General features: G+C 39.0%; 1 protein-coding gene across 1 annotated transcript in view; it reads left to right on the plus strand.

The window, feature by feature from the left end:
- Positions 1–16,681, plus strand: part of SVEP1 (sushi, von Willebrand factor type A, EGF and pentraxin domain containing 1) — a 132,305-nt gene that overhangs the window by 15,653 nt on the left and 99,971 nt on the right. Inside the window, exons 2-3 of the mRNA XM_074856279.1 lie at positions 1,521–1,776; positions 3,003–3,179. Coding sequence (XP_074712380.1) covers positions 1,521–1,776; positions 3,003–3,179 — 433 coding nt within the window. The remainder of the gene's footprint in view (positions 1–1,520; positions 1,777–3,002; positions 3,180–16,681) is intronic.

Raw genomic sequence — 16,681 nt, forward strand, 5'->3', positions numbered from 1 at the left:
CTAATGATTGTTGTCACACTTCAGGTTTTGTTTTCCATTCATAAAATTACAGTTTTGAGGACTGCTTATTTTACCAGGTTCCGGTTTCCTAGTGCAGTTGTGCTGTTAATGAAGATTCAGTAGCTGACTGTAGGAGGCATGCTGAGGGTGCATTTAGGGAAGCAAGTCACCCTGTACATGGTCACTCTTTTGAAGCTTGTTTAGTAGGAGATAGACCCAAATTCTTTGCTTTTTACTTATAATTTACTAGCCTGGTAATGAGTAGGAACTTGTTTCTAACTAGTCCCATGTTCTCCTCTGTTTCTAAAACCTGTTCAACTTCCCTTTATAAAGAGAGGCTTATGAAGCCGCATTGGGCACAGCTATATTTTTGCATTGTACATCACATATCTGAGATGCCTTTTTTTTTAAGGCTATTGTTACTGTCTCACTACCTTTTCCTTCATACCCATGCACATGTATGTACATGCTATGTGGCATGTTCTCTGTCTGTGCATCCAATACTAAATTTCTTGTGGGTTTACCAGGTAAATAGCTCTTTTCCATCTGCCTTATGTGGGAAGAGAATGACACAGCCACTGTTTTGTCTTCCAGAAGTTCAGTAGATTTCAACTTCTAGACAAGGAAATGGTACAGAGCAGGTGGAAAGGAACATGTGGAAATAAAAAATTCCTGGGCCTGTGGCCAGATAATCACAGTGGAAGCTTTAGCCACTCATAGATTCCTTCTATAAAGTTGATACTGTGTGTAAGAGCTCTTTTCAACATTTGTATCTATGATTTTGACTGATTCTTCACCTTCCGTTGATCTGTCAGTCCCTACAATTTTTCCAATAGATCTGAGGATTTTTTGGAGCAAAGTAATCCCCAATAAAATACTTCTCGTTCTTGTCCGTAAATTACATGCTGAAGGCCGTGATAATGAGAACGAGTGTGCCACCATTTGTGGCACATTTTCAGCATATTTTCATAGTGGACTTTGGTGAGTTTTCATCTACCTGAATGGTCAAGTGAGTTTGGAACTGAATGGCATGCATGTGCTGAATGGAAAAGCAACATGGACCAAACTGGCAGCTGATAACACATCCACATCATTCCCATGGCACTGAGTCAGTTGGCAGCATCTAAACTTCGGTCCCGTGGGTCTTGCACTAGATTTTCAGTGTTTGTATTACCTATTCAAACTGCAGTCTGAACAAAGCTGCTAAAGCACTGGTCAGGATCATTGCTGTCTGACGCATGGGTGACTTTATCAGTCTGTGACAAGTGTCACATTTCAGATGGTGTCATGATTTCTGTGATTGTGCAGACTAACCATCTGAAGTGTGACTCAGTGGCTGGCCTTGTCTAACAACAGGCTCTACTTGCAGATGGTGGATCTTCATTACAGTGAATGGTCTTGCAAGGACTTAATCTAGCTGTGTAATTCAAAGAAAAGGAGCCACATCATGGGGGAAGTAGTGTAGAGATCAACTACTGCTAACCATTTCTTGAGGTGTGCCATTTCATTTTCTCTTCCAGCAAATATTACGGCATGCCCGTGGAAATGCCACAAAGGTGATATTTCTCATTACTGATGGATATTCCAATGGGGGAGACCCACGGCCCATTGCAGCATCCTTGCGTGAATTTGGAGTGGAGATCTTCACCTTCGGGATATGGCAGGGGAATATCCGAGAACTGAATGACATGGCATCCCATCCAAAGGAAGATCACTGTTACCTTCTTCACAGTTTTACTGAGTTTGAAGCTCTGGCACGCAGGGCTCTTCATGAAGGTATTAACCTACTAACCTCAGAAGTCTACAGAGAGCAGAGGTCTGAATAGAAGGACCTTCATTACTGTCTTGTAATTACATTTCATGTATTGTTGATTTATTTCTTTTTTTTGTTTGGGATTTTTTTTTTCCTCTTACTTTCTAGCAGAGGTGTTCATTCCTCAGGTAAAAGGATAAACTGTTTGACTAACTCTTCAACAACAAAATGTGAGCCAAATTCTCCTTGGTATATACATACTTACCTCCATTCAACTCTTCATTTTGTCCACAAAGTGCAGACTGTGGTCTTAGGCCAGTGTAACTTATGCTTGAGTAGGTGAACCTGGTAGTCAGATACATGGTTGTCCAAGAGCACCTAGTACACACCTTAGGACTGTAAGCAAAAACGTAGCCTTAATACCTGTTGGTATTTTAAACAGCAACAAAAGCTAGCCTGTTCAGAACTGATTTAGATCTCTGTGTATAAGGGTAAATATGATTTACATTTATGACCTTATGCATTCAGTAAAATTGGAAAGAGCAAGGGGTGGAAAGAGAGTTGGGACTGTGTTTTTATCCTTTTTTAATCTATTGTATTCTAAAAAAAAGTTCTTCATGAAAATAGAATGTTTAGACTAGCAAATGGGAACACATGACTAGACCTTTGTTTGTAAGCCAGTGCTGGTTGATTGAGGCTTAAAACATGCATCGGACTAGCCATTAGCATTTATTTGCTACATTTAATTTTTAAAAGCATGCTGCTTTTACATAAGTAGTGTGCTTTACTGCCATTCTGTTTGTTCCAGGTAAGGTTTAATTTGTCTCTGTGAATGTGCCAAAGGAAAGATTTTATTTTTTTTAATATGACCAAATGGTTATACATGCCATGACCAAATGCTCTCCTGATGCCAAAGATGGCATCCACCAAAGCCAGGAAAAGCTGTTTCAGCAGCTTCTGTTGGGAGTGAGACTGCATTCTGGCAGTCATAGGTTTAAAAGAAGCCAAGTGAGAAAATTTGAGGATCTTTGCACTATGGATTTCAGTGAGCCTTTTTCCAGAATAAGAACAGCGATTTTTTTTTTTTTTTTTACATTCTAAGTGTAGCAAGGCTCTGCTTCATGCTCCCATCGCTACTGCTTAGAACTGGAACCTAGGGTTTTTAAGAAACATTTCACTAATGGCATAACGTGAGGCTGTGGGGGAACTTTTGTTTGGATTTTTTGTTAATAAATTGATACCATTTCAGACCTGCCCTCTGGCAGCTATATCCAAGAAGATATATCGCATTGTTCGTATCTCTGTGAGGCAAATGAAAACTGCTGCGACATCATGGCAAGCTGTAAATGTGGCACTCACACTGGCCAGTTTGAGTGCATCTGTGAAAAAGGATACTACGGGAAAGGACTACAACATGAATGCGCAGGTGAGTCTCATGTCTCAGTGCTTGGGTTTCTCTGTATGCCCTGAATACATGGCTGATCTAGTTGAGAGCAAAAAGCTCTGTTTGGGATTATGTCTGTGATCTTTGATCAGAATGCATTTGAGGCTGATGGAAAACTCTCTCTGGCTAAAGACATAGAATAGCTCTAGCAGTCAAACTCACCTCATGCCTTGTCTCCAGCAATAGCCCAAAGAGATGCACAGGAAAGAGGTAAGAATAGGGCAATGTCCTGACACAGTAAAACTTCCCTAAAATGCAGGTCACCAACAATTTCTGACTAGAGCTTACCAAGTCTGAGGAAATGTCTTTTGCACTCAAGTGCTCTTAGTAAATTTTTCTTTCATGAATTTTGCTGATCACTTTTTGAACTTTCATAAACTTTCCTGTTTGGAGAGGGGCTGTTTATGTGGATCTTTGCAGGATAAATCCTTGGCGAAACTTACAGCCATTTAAATGTTCTTTAATTCTCTTGTGCTGACTTTCAGTTACTAAAGAGGAAGAAGGCATTTGAGTCACTAAACAGAAACTTGTCATCACATTTTGCTAAGATTATTGTTGGTTTTGTTACTGCTTTTTGGACAAGTCCTTTTACCAGTATGCATTCAGAGTCTGCAGTTGAAATAGCAATTTACAGTTCTTTATTGTCAGAGAGGGTATGCTGGTTTTATCCAACTCCGTTGATTTTTCTAGGACAAAAGGTTCAAAATTGTCAGAGTTCATCTGAATTCTGTTATATGTGTTTTGTGACCTGGACAAAAGGAGTAGTTATAATAAAATATTTCTCAACTGTATGATATTTATATTGATCTTGTTTGTATTCTCGTATTCTCACTTACACTCTCTATATCATAGTTCTCATGAGGTGTTTCCTCATGAGATGTGAACTAAGAGCAGTGGATATATGGATCATGGTTGTATAGCAGTTTGTGAGGGCCATGCTGCTTTTTTAAATGTGATATTACTTACTTACATGTAGAAAGTCTCTTGGTGTAACTTGTAAGAGTTGGTAGTTGTGTTCAGAGAAGAGACACAGGCAGGTTAGTGGCTAGAAGCTAAAGGATTCCCTCAGGGGAAGGTTTAATGAAGACTGTGATGGCTGTATGCCTGCATGAGGAAGTTACACTGAGGGATTCAGACTATACATAAGCACATGATGGGGGGAAAGGTATTGTCTGTCAGCAGTGCAAGAAAGAACTGAAATACTCCAGTGTTTGTGTTGGAAAGTTGATCAGTTGTATTATACTCCCTGCCAGTTACCACCTTGTAATTAACCTTGTGCCTCTGGAGCATCTTTCCTTTGTCCTGTATTAAGAGAAATAGGTCAGCAGGAATTCTCATTGGGTTTTGAGTGCAACACGAATAGAGGAATCTAGTTAGAGTCAACATCAGCACTGGCGTATTGGATCAGAATCCTATTTTATGTAAGTGGGTCCAGCTTCCTTGTGTGCTCAATTAACTCTAAACAAAGTTACACTATTCCATTTTGCTTATTTTCAGTTGTAATTCTAGCTTGTTTCAGACAAAATGAAATTTTCCTCTTAAATTTTGCTTTTGTAATTCAAGTCAATTTCCTCCACCTCAAGTGCCCTAGTAACCTATTGAACAAAATAAATGCAGCATTTCTGCCTCTATCAATAGCTTGTATCATTAAATATTGTTTTGACCTATTCCTAAAGATAGTGGATCTATCATTTTAGAGTTACCCTCTCTACATGAAAGGACCTTTTGATGGGGTGAGCATACTTTTTGAGTGTCACCAAAAATTATAAAAGTCTGATTCCTTTAAATGGGTACTTTGCAGCTGCAGAGAAAAGTTTCATTTTGACATCATTAGCAGGTGCTTCAAAAATAAGTTTTTTAAAAAGGGGTTAGTATTAGATACACTGCAAATAAACTGATGATTGCAGCCATCGGCTGTATATGTGAAGATAATTGAAGATGCATTCATTAGGGAGAATTTGACCTCAGTAACTCAAAGTTGTTCTTTAAAATATGTCTGCTCTGCTCAACTACTGTATTCTTCTTTTAGACAGAGAGAAACAAAATGCAACATGTTCTTTAAAGGAAAAACAGCATATTTTGAAATCTTTTATTCTGAAAAGGATTCCAACCTTTTTTTTTTTAATGTTTCCCAGCTGAGCATAGCTGTGGATTTGTAAAGCATAAGGAATCTTAAGAATGCATCTTAACTTTTCTTCACTGTATAATGTGCAGGAGGACTTCTGGCAAGTTTACAGTGACAGGACTTACATTTTAATTAGACTACTTTTAGGTTTTGATTGGTTAAACTTGCAGATACTTCACTAGCCTATGTTTACTTAATACAGTACAGCTTTTTTTAAAGAGTTTTCATTAAGATGGGAAATTGTTCTTCTGTGACTTATCTGTTCTTTTTGCTATTTTAATTATTTTCTGTGGTTATTTTCTGTATGCTCTCGTGCTTATGCATTGTATGGCCTTACTGTTGTATATGGTTTTAAATGTGAGGCATCAGAGTAACTATGTAAAAATCCTAACAGTTCTTTGCTTTCCTAATTACCTGAAAACACTTTCTAGAAAGCTTCCATAAAATAAATTAGGAGCCACATGCTTTGTGCCGAAAAGCTGAAATTGGCTTCAATGTCCTCCTCCTGTTCTTTGTAATATTGTTGATGATGTGCCACAGAAAGAAGAACAGACTGACTGTTCTCTACTTTAAAAAGCTAACCAAACAAAAGCTTCTTGGCCCGCACTAGGAGCCTCATGCAGCCAGTGACATCTTGACAATTGTGACGAAGGAAGGGAGAAGGAGGAAGAACAGAGGCAGTATCATAACCAGTCCCAAGTGTTGTAGACTGTTTAAGCACCTCCTCTTCAATAATGCTTCACTTTTTTTTCTCCTTCCTTTCCTTGATTACAAATGTTGAGTTTCAAATTAGGGACAACCAAACAAAAATACAGAGGTCAGAAAAAAAAAACATCTGTGATTTTCAATATCTAAGACTGTCTTCCATTCCACCAATAAAAAGATGGGCTGTTCAAGTCACAGACTCACAGAATCATGTAGGTTGGAAAAGACCTTGAAGATCATGTAGTCCAACCATTAACCTAACATTGACAGTTGGCTCCACCAGATCCCTCAGCACTATGTCAACACGACTCTTAAACACCTCCAGGGATGGGGACTCCACCACTGCCCTGGGCAGCCCATTCGAATGCCCAACAACCCCTTCTGGAAAGAAATACTTCCTAATATCCAGGCTAAAAGTCAACTGCTTGTTCCATGGAAAATCCGTTTGTATCTTCTTCTCTGTCTTAGGAAGTTAGGGAATATATCTTTAACACACCCGTTTCACACATTTTTTTCAGCAAGACTCTCCAGAGGAAGTTCTTTTTTAACTGGGCTCTTGGGTTGAATGACCTTTTAGATTCATTGATGATGCAACAAAAGAATGATACCAATCATGTTCATCTCATCAGTTACCTCCTAAGCAGAATAGCAGTTACTGGTGAAGTCAGTAACAACAGAAACTGTTGTCTTACAATCAGGAGTTTCTTTTATCTAACATGTGGACCCCATTTTTTGCAGCACAAGGTATTCATGAAGATGATGTCCAGTTGTCCTGGCAGAACTAGTAAATGAAATACTTGTAGTCTATGCTAGTTATTCCTTCTTTTGTTTATTTTTGGTCCACTACTTGAGTATAATTATTGAAATGTAGAATTTCACCATATGTATAAGTATTCAATGGGTTGCCTAGGCTTTGATTTAGGAGTATGCAGCATATAATTTATCATCTGCACAGCCACTAGGGCAACAGTTTTGCCTACAAAACGGCACATGGATTAGATCTGTAAAGAGCCTTTCCAATGAAACCTGAAATCATGTGGAAACTTTGAATTTTATTTACAAATTTTAATTCAGAATACATTCACTGAAAAGACTTTAAACTTTGATGAAATGGAGGTCCGGCAGGGCAGGAGAGATTTGCATTTTGTGGTTTCTTGGATTTTGGACCCAATTTTCAGCTGAGCATTGTTTTCCATCAGATTTTCAGGATTCTTCCTGTTGAGAATGCAAAACAAAACCTGATGTTCATGGGTTGGATAGCTTTCTAGTTGGAAAAAAAAATAATTTGTGTTTAGTATATTACTAGCAGTTCTTTTTTTAGTCAGACAGGAAGAACTTTTAATTCCAGTGGTGATTCCAATGGCCTAGTCAAAGAAAGCTAAACATTTCTTCTGCCATGCTGTGTCCTTCCTCCCTTCTTTTTGATAGGAGCTTCTACCCCCTAGAAGCTGGGTCACCCTTTCTCAGTATTCCTTTTTGGAAGCTGTTTCTTTAGCTACCCTGTAGGAGTTACTGGCTTAATGAAGTTTTGCCAACCATCTTAAACTTGTCATACTGTATGTGGAAATTTTCATTAAGTTTACAAGATCCCTCCAAGCCCCAAAACATCCAGTTAACAACACATATCATAGCATAGACTACACTCTTCAGTGGGTGCCTGTCATGAATCTGGAGGAGAACCACCAACAGCACTCTGAGATTCCACTGGTAATTGACAGGGAGGGAAAACAGAACAGGAAAGGGAGTGTGAAAAAGAGAGTGTACAAAATGTCTCCAGCCACAATAAGACCTCAGGCTAAATATGCCTGTTGAATCTGAAGGTTTGAATTAGTTCACAGACCTGCAGATTTTCAGGCTCTTAGGACTTAGTTTCTTGCTGTCTCACAAGGCAGTGCCATTTCATGCTTTCATCTATTGAATCTGCATCTTAAAACTGGACAGGAGTTTGTTTTGGTTCCTCTTTTCCCCTTGGTTTTTAATTTCTAAATCAGAAAAATATTCTTCAGTTCTAGCTTAGCTCTCACTAAAAGAAGGCTTCTCCTGAGACCTGCTGCCATTGAAAAATGGCAAATTGAAAAAGAAACATCTCCTTGAGGAAAATGTCAGATGGCTCCTAGTGTGTTATCTTGTGCCACATAAACCTGCAGATCTTGATAACCAAAAAGAAGAAAGCAGATAAAAAATTTTAAACAAGATGAGTTGGAAAACCTTGGATTACAGTTGGGCAAGGAAGTTGGAATGTACATGCTTAATTAAGCATTAACTAATGCTTACAAAAACTGAGCAGTTTGGAGAGACTTGGAATCGGACTCATCTACTGTACAGACAGAAAAGCTTGACTGGAGAGTCTTTGCTCTGTGTACAGCACCTGTCAAGTGCTAAACAGCTCTCTATAATCATGAACCCCTTTTGTGGGATGAGATACTTTTGTATAATTTACTCTTTTAATTTATTTATTTTTAAGAATGTTTCTCCCAAGTGGAGCTGCCTTCTGTTACTGGCTTTTTGTCTCTGATAATATGCAGAGGTTCTGTTGTGAATATAGTCTGTTAAAATGATTGGCTGTCATGTAAGGAGAAGAGAAAACAAGAAAGCAGGGATCTGAACCAAGAGGAAGGATGCAAAATACCCATGACTAAGTAACGGTGAATTGATGCCTCATTAATACTGGCAAAAACATTTCTCGCTGTCATTCTGTGTATTTTTTCCTTTTCTTCAAGACTCGTTTAACTCATTATGGGTAACAATTTGAGCATAACATTGTAATGGTTACATACAGAAGAAATGCAAATAAGTGTGTTTTTCTAGTGAGCTTATCGTAACATCATGATGGGTAAGTATAGAAGAAATGTAAATCGACCTGTTTTTTCACTGAGGGTACTGGAAGACAAGTGGATGAGGAAGGTGGATATAGGAAGCAAGAGCTATAGACAAGGCTATAGAAGTTTAGTAGGTTGATTACCTTGAAAAAAGTCTTTTTAAGACTTAATAATGCAAAACCATAATTATTGTTTGCATAAAACCTGAAGAAAATGGCTTTTAACAGATATTTTGTGTGGAAAATAAATACATCTGGAAGCATGCAGGCATTCTTTCTCAGATTTTTTTACATTGAAATCTGCCTTCTCAAAAATTTGTCCCCTGAAGCCCAGTAATTCCTGCTTTTGCTTTGGGAAATTCAGGTAGAGATTCTCCTGCTTGTTGCTATAGGAAGCAAAGCAAAGGCTGAGTAAAAAAAAGGATTTGGATGCTGCAAGATTTTTCAAAACAGAGCACACAATAGAGATAAATTCCTTTGGTGTGGTAATTTAAAAGTGTAATGTCAGTAAATTCTTAATGTCAGGAGGGGGTTTTTTTGGTAGGAATGACTCTGACAGAGATTAATGGTAGCTTGCATGATACTGCAGTGGTTCTGCTTGCATTTTAAGTGGCTTGTGGCACCAAAGTAGCTCATTTCCAACCTGTAACCTGCTTTATGAAGATGGGGCATTTCTGGCAGTGGAAGCTTCTTTTGCTGAGTTTACTTCTTGAAGCCTTATGAGCTTGTACCCACAGAGTGATACCAAAAAGGTTACTAAGGCACAGTGTGTATGAAGTGATAACAGGTTTTGTCAATTACTGAAGTGTTTCTTATGGTAATGTAAAACCTTTATGATCTGCTTTGCCCATGTGAAGCCTTTGAAGGGAAACAATTTATTTTTTTAAAGTATACATTTTATAAATGTAAGTAGGAAAAAAAAAACCTGGTGAGGTTGGGATTTCTTTCTTTTGGGATCTAAGTATTCACAACTCAGATGGGGCAGATCATGCAGACTTGCTTGAGGGTTTTCCTTTGTTATGGTGGAAGATTGTTGTTTTGTTGAATATGATGTGAACTTCATAATTTCCAAAGCAGAATTTTGATCCAGATTTAGTCCATCAAAAAACTCTTTAAAAAAATCTAGAGTCAGACAGTGAGCTTTCCACACTGTCATAGAAATGTAGAAGTTTTAACATCTAACCAATGGCTTTGCTTGCAAAATTGTAAAAAAAAGGAGCTCTTTTTTTATTTAGTACAGGTTTTTCGCCTCAACAAATGGTGTGTGCAGCTACTGTTTTTTAACCGTATCCATAGTTTTGATAAGCCTATTGAAGTGAGTATTTCCAGTAGTGTTAATGAGTTTTGGATCAAGTCCTTGGAACTGAGTGACTCATTTTTCTCTCCAGGCCTTATGTATCAGCTTATATACATCTTCTGTTGGAAAAAAAAAAGTTCTAAGTAACATGATAGCTAATATGAATAATGATGTTTCGTTGGTTCAGAATTTTTCTAACTCTGCACCATGTAGCTTGTTTCCTGTGCATTTAAAACTGAACTGTAGAGGAGAAAGAAAATCCTAAAACTAATGAAAAACCACCAACAGAAAAGTTTTCTGTGTATACCATCACCACTTCTGAGGAGATTTTTTAAAAATGAAGTTGTCGGGTGAAGGTGAGATCCAGATTCAGTTTTGATGTGTGTGGACCAGAAAAGCAGAGGTGTAATTTTACGTCTCTATACAGTATTGAAAAACATCTCATCCTTTCCAACTAGATGTCATCTGAGGCTTTAGAAAATAAGTTTCTGTGCCAAAACAGACTTTTTCTTTTGTGTTAAGTACAGAGCTATTTCTGAAATAAATTTGATGGAAAGTTGGAAAGTGATGCACAAGTTACCCTTTTTTCGTTATCTTGGAAGTGACTTTTCCTGATCACCTCAGAATGTCATGAAAATAAAGCCTCTGGCCAAAGTTCGTATGTGCAATTAGAGGAGAAAAATCAACCATCTGGGGGGCTTGAGAGAAGCAGAAACCATGCTCTGAATAGAAATAGACATGTCATAGAAATAGTATCCAGCTTTCTGTGCCTATCAGACTTAGCTCTCCCTGGAGTGCCCAAGCTGTCCTTTGGCCACAGTATAACCATTGCAGGCAGTTGTCACAATGAAGAAGGCTCCAAGTGTAAATACAGCACCCGCTAGGTTTAGCCTTTAGTTAAATGACTGTAAAAACCTTTACTGTTAAGACTGGGCTTTGCCTTGAGTCTTGAGACAGGATAAAAAGCAGGCTGGTTTACCTTTGTTGAGATTTGACATGATTTGAAAACATCCTTTTCCAGCTGTGCAATCCCAGTTGAAGTGGGAGTTCACAAACTTTGTGCTGAACATGTCTTCCTTAACTGCCTGAAACATTCATCAGCCAATTGTCACAGATTTTTAAACTTTTTTTTTTTTTTTTCCATACCGTTTTAGCATGGGCCTTTGGTAAGCTTTTGACTGGTCTTGGAGATTTGAAATCATTTTCAGGATTGGGAGTTGCATCATACCAGGCACTTACTGGAATAATTGTTTGTCCATTGAATCCCTTAATGAAAAGGTTTTTTCTGCAACATTCTTTGGTTACCCCTATGGATTACCTGGTATCATCTTGCCTTCACTACCTTTTCAGAGACACATAGCCAGGATTTTTTCATAGATACACGTGCAAACATATTATTCCTGAACTTGTGCCAGTCTCACAAATTAAAAGCAGACATCTTAGCATTCTGTGAGCCTTTAAGTAGATTTTGTCTTAGAGAAGAAAAAATTAAAATTCTTGAAAGAGTGCATCAGGAATAAAATAAGATGGCAGTATACAGCAAAGAGCATTAATTATTGAAGTTAGGAGAGAGGTTAAGAGACATAGAGCTTGTTTTAATCAACTATTTTGTCCCTAGTGGCTCTCTAAGGCTTCAAAGCATCACCTTTAAGTACTTCAGTCATTCCCAGGATGTAATTTGTGCCACAATTAACTTGTAAGGTTTAGCTTTAGTCCCTGTGCCTGTGAGGTTGTGAATAGGTATCAGGATTTCCGAACATCGTTAAGTTGTTCCCAGAGTCTTGTCAAAGATTCATTTAACCAGACCAGAGCATAGCACTCTTAATGTGACAAAATCAGGCAGTCACTGTGTCTCTGCATTTGGAGTTTGATGGATTGTACATGGTGTGTTTGTCACTTGGTCAAAAAAATTTGGCAGAATCAGTTTCCAGTTGAACACAGAGTGTAGGAATATTTTAATTTTATTTTTAAATTCTTGTCCTGATTTATGCTGTGATACTCGCTCTACCCAGGCCAGTGAATGTTGCGAAGTGTGTTCTCTGTAAGAATGAGTACTATTCCTTTCAACATGTTAACCAAAATTGTCTACTTCTCTTCCAATATGAAGCAAGTATTTTGTGTAAAATGCAGTTTGCATCATTCTGCAAGTGTTCAGAGATAGTCATCTGTTAATTGCCCTGGTTTGCTGAGAGGGAGAAGAAAATGTAGCTCATCAGGTCATAACTCACAGCTAAACAAGTAATTTGTTTGCAGATTTTGGCCTAAACAGTCTTTCAAGGGATATTTACCTAAAAGGCAATATAGATGTTTTTCCCACTACCTTCTGTCCATTTGGCTACCACCATCATAAGAGAGGAGAGATAATAGGGAGAATGGGTGAGATGGCTTTTCTGTTGCCTCCCCTGTTCAGTCCTGTCCAGCTGACTTCTCTGTGGAAAATCATCTGGCAGGTTCATCAGATCATTTCACAATCAATTCCAGAGAAGAAGCCCTCTCTCTCTCTCTCTGTCCTTTGCAGCTATGTTCCTGGCTTCTTCACGCTGTGCACATTCTCTGTTTCTTCAGCCACAGGGGTCCAGAGGTACTTCAGACTCTGGTACCACTCCAGCAAAGGCAGTGGGCAGAAAGAAGAGTATGCTGGAAAAACCAGCACGATAAAAAGGGGGCAAAAGCCCACTCAACTTGGGGCAGAATTTAGGGCAAATAGGTTGCAAACAGTTTATGATGAGCCTAAGCTATCTGCCAGATACTCAACAACCAAAATGGATGGGAGCAGTTTGGTCTTCTGTCTTGAAAGCAGCCTTGTTTTCTTCTGTCACTCTTAAAATCTACCCAGAAGGCCCAACCTTCTCACCCAGAAACAGTGTTGACTGCATGGTGGAGCATGACCGGCTCCCTTGAAAATGAGAAAGCAGCAACACAGATCAGTTTCATCAAACAGGAAATTGGTTTCTCCTGTTTTTGTTGGGTGTTTTGATGAAAACAGGAATCAGGACTCTGCACAGAAATGGGAACCTCTTCAGGCTGAAACCCTAGGGTTTAATTTGTTACCATGCAAAACAAAGCCAGACCAGCAACTCTCACTTCCAATGCAGATGTTTCAGTAGGGCTGACATCTGAAGGTAGTTTGAGGAGTTGAATTTTTTCTCTCTAGTCTGAAATTTATTAAATATGAAGTGTTTTCCTCTACAAGAATGGGAAGAATGAATGGACCTTTGGGGGAGTGGGGAGGGGGAGCAGTTTCAGAAAGATTGATTTTACAGAAGTGAGTATAACATAATCATACAGTCTAACTGTAGTCACGTCATTTAGTTATAGTTTGGACCTACCAGATTTGAAACCAAACCCAATACAATTTAGCATTAAGTTGCAGTTTTTCATTAGTGTAAAGCATAGAGAAATGGCAGAATCTCCATCTGTCTAGGTGTGTGCAGCTGTACTGATTTTATGCAGAGCTGCACCGTATTGTAACAACTTAAGATCTGGCTCCTTCTTCTGGCCATGAGGCAAATCTACTGGGGTTTTTTCCATGAGAGCAAAAGAAACATTCTGAGGATAGCTAAAAAAATAAGTGGATTTTTGGCCCAAAAAGTTCAAAGAAAGGGTGTTCCCTTGTAAATGCCATAGTAAATATCCAGGCAAAGTTTCCATCTCCTTGTGGAGTGTAGTTTGTTCCTCAGACAAGAATGCCAGAAGATAAAGTACAAGAACTTTTCTACATTGTGTGTGCTAGTGCTGCATGGTTTTTTTTTCATAGATTATTGCTGTTAATTACTGCCTGTTTGTTAGTTAGGGCTTTGCAGAATAGTCCAGAGTATAACGTTCCTATTACTATTGTCAGACTTCCCTTCAGCTCCAGTTTTTATGGTTTTATGAGAGAAGAGTGCTTGCTACATTCTGACTGTGTTCCCCTAGAAAAACTCTTCTCTGGAAGTACACATAGGTGGTATTAAAAACTGTTTAGAGATAGAGACAGAAAACATCAGTGTTCTAGTGTAACACAGAAACTCCTACATGTACATGGGCTGGGAATACTCTAAGTCACATTAATTTAAAGGCATATATTTATATTCTGAGTTTAATGTCTGTGTAAAAACACCTGGGGCTTTGGAGGAAAATGATGGCCTGTTACTATGTTTTCTTTTTCTATCACTCATTTCATGCTTCACCCATCTTCTGCCCTCAGAGCATCCCGTGAAGCCTACATAGGCCTGGGATTGGCAGTCTGTTAAAGCCTGCTGCCCTAGCTTTGGCATCTTAGGAGACAAGCCCAGTGCATCTTACAGCAGCAACAGAGTGTGTCCTCACTCTGGGGTGAGTCAAGGCCAGTGTAGGTGCTCTAGTACCTTTAAATGCAGCAGCTAAATTTAAATCTTCTGCATCTTTTATACCGCTGTGGCACAGAGGTGTGATAGGTCTCAAGACAGAGGATGTGGAAGAGGGGTTTGCCTGCAGGAATAAAAGTGCTGCAAAAGTTACTCTTAAAAGTAACTCAGTTCACGGGACTGAGTTTTTCTCAGTACAAGGAGGAAAGTGAAAGGCTTATTCTGAGGAGTCTTGGTGTCAACACAGAATGTTAGGAATGCTTTCCAAACCTCATGGTTATATACCAGAAGAGCTGCGTGTAGTTAAGCTGGTGTTTCTTTTGGACTTCCATTATTATCTATCTCACAGAAGCAGTAGTTTGTATACCAAAATTTTGCTCTTTTTTATTTCTGAATGGAAATCCAAAATACAATGCCTTACAAAATACAAACTATATTTAAAACATGGCATTTCTGTGAGCACCCATATTCTTCCCGGTTGACCAAAAACACTCCACAAAACTGTCCCAATGGCAGTGCAGGGGTGGTGGCAGCATTAGGTCATGGCATAGGAGTACACAAAGACAGGGACAGTTGTTCTTCGTTAGTGACTTGATTTCAGCAATGGGAGTAGCCAAGCTGTATTTGCATATGGCTTTTTCAGTGGGACCAGTATACCACCTTGTGCCCACAGTCATGAGAACAGAAATAATGTGATCACAAAAAATTGGACTGAGAACAGGCTCAGACACTGAAGCACCTTCTGCCAGTATCTCTTTAGTGTAACAGTAGCAGAGGGTTACCTTCATTCATACCTTTTCCACTGCTTGGCAGTGATGCTTCCTTCAGTATTCATCCGTGATAATGGCTCTCCTAGCCTAGGTGCCAGAGGAGCTTGACATAGAAGGAATACTAAGCTGTACCGTGTCCCCAAGACCACAGTTTGCATGGCCTTCAGTTCCAGTTAGGAAATCAAGTCTCATGCTCTGTCAGCCTCCAGAATTCTGCTGTCTTCACTCTCTTAGTAGTTCTTCACCATCATCAGCAGTTCTTTAGCAGCTGCCTGGGCACTTCCACTGTGTCACAGACAAGAAAGCAACTTGCACCCTGAGAACATGTGGGAAGCCCCGTACTGCCTTCTAGTTCCCCCACTTCTTTTTAGCTACCTATCATTCGAGATGCAGGTGATGTGTTACCTCTGTTACTTGTCTGGTTTTTTGCCTCAAGGCTGAAGCACAGACAAGTATTAAAGGTAACAAGTTCAAGGTATGTTAATGTGATGCTTCACAAAGTTGTCTGTAACATCTTAAATTTCACTCCCAGTGATGTTAGAGATTGATTTATTCTCACTACTTCTAAGGTCATTTTTGGGAGGCCTCCTACATTGAAATAGAAAGTGCAGTGCCTCATACATTCCTACGTCAGAGAGATAGTTTATCATCTGTCGCTTGCATCCCTCACTGGTTCGCAGTCTGCAAAAGTGCCAGAAACTAGCCAAGAACTTGGCTCCAACTCAGGAAAAACTCGGATATTTTTAGAGAGCATTAATTATTTTGTGAACCTAATTAATTGGAATCAAGTGCTATTTAGGAATAGGTTTTTTTAGCTAAAAATCAATGGTTTAATAGTCATAAGTCTTAGGTCCATTAAGCAGTCATTTAATCATTACTGCTGCTTACCTTTTTTTTTTTTTTTTTCTTCAGGTTGCATTTAAGTATGTTGTCTCCTTTTTATTCTCCATCTCTGCAGGTGTAGATGGCCTTGTTTATAGCAAAAGCTCAGAAAAAAAGGCATGCATTTAGAGAAGGTAGGACAAGAAATGTGGCAGACCTTTTTCCTCCCAAAACATGCAAAGGATTTCGCTGCCCTTTAGAAAGAGGACAAGTGATTCTACTTCTTCGAAGTGAAAAAAATACTTGTTGAACCTGAGAATAAGATGGAGAAGTGGATTACAGAGCACAGTTTCCCTTTGATGTACAGAGAGGCTGAACACCTGACAGTTCTTGAAAGAATCTCACTCTGATGTTTCCCTGCTTCCTTTCTGGCAGGGCAGCAAGCTATTTCATTCTAGTTTAAACAACTGCACTTCAGTAAAGCCTTTGGATGTTTGCTACTTTAGCACATGTTTGGTCAATACTGATAGCAAGAAGGAGCCTTCCAAACACGTGACTAACTAGGGATTCCTGCTTTATGGGAGAACTCCCACATTGCAGAAGGTTAGCTCTTTGCAGAGTG

The sequence above is a fragment of the Strix uralensis genome, chromosome Z (genome assembly GCF_047716275.1).
Source record: "Strix uralensis isolate ZFMK-TIS-50842 chromosome Z, bStrUra1, whole genome shotgun sequence".
Classification (NCBI taxonomy): domain Eukaryota; kingdom Metazoa; phylum Chordata; class Aves; order Strigiformes; family Strigidae; genus Strix; species Strix uralensis.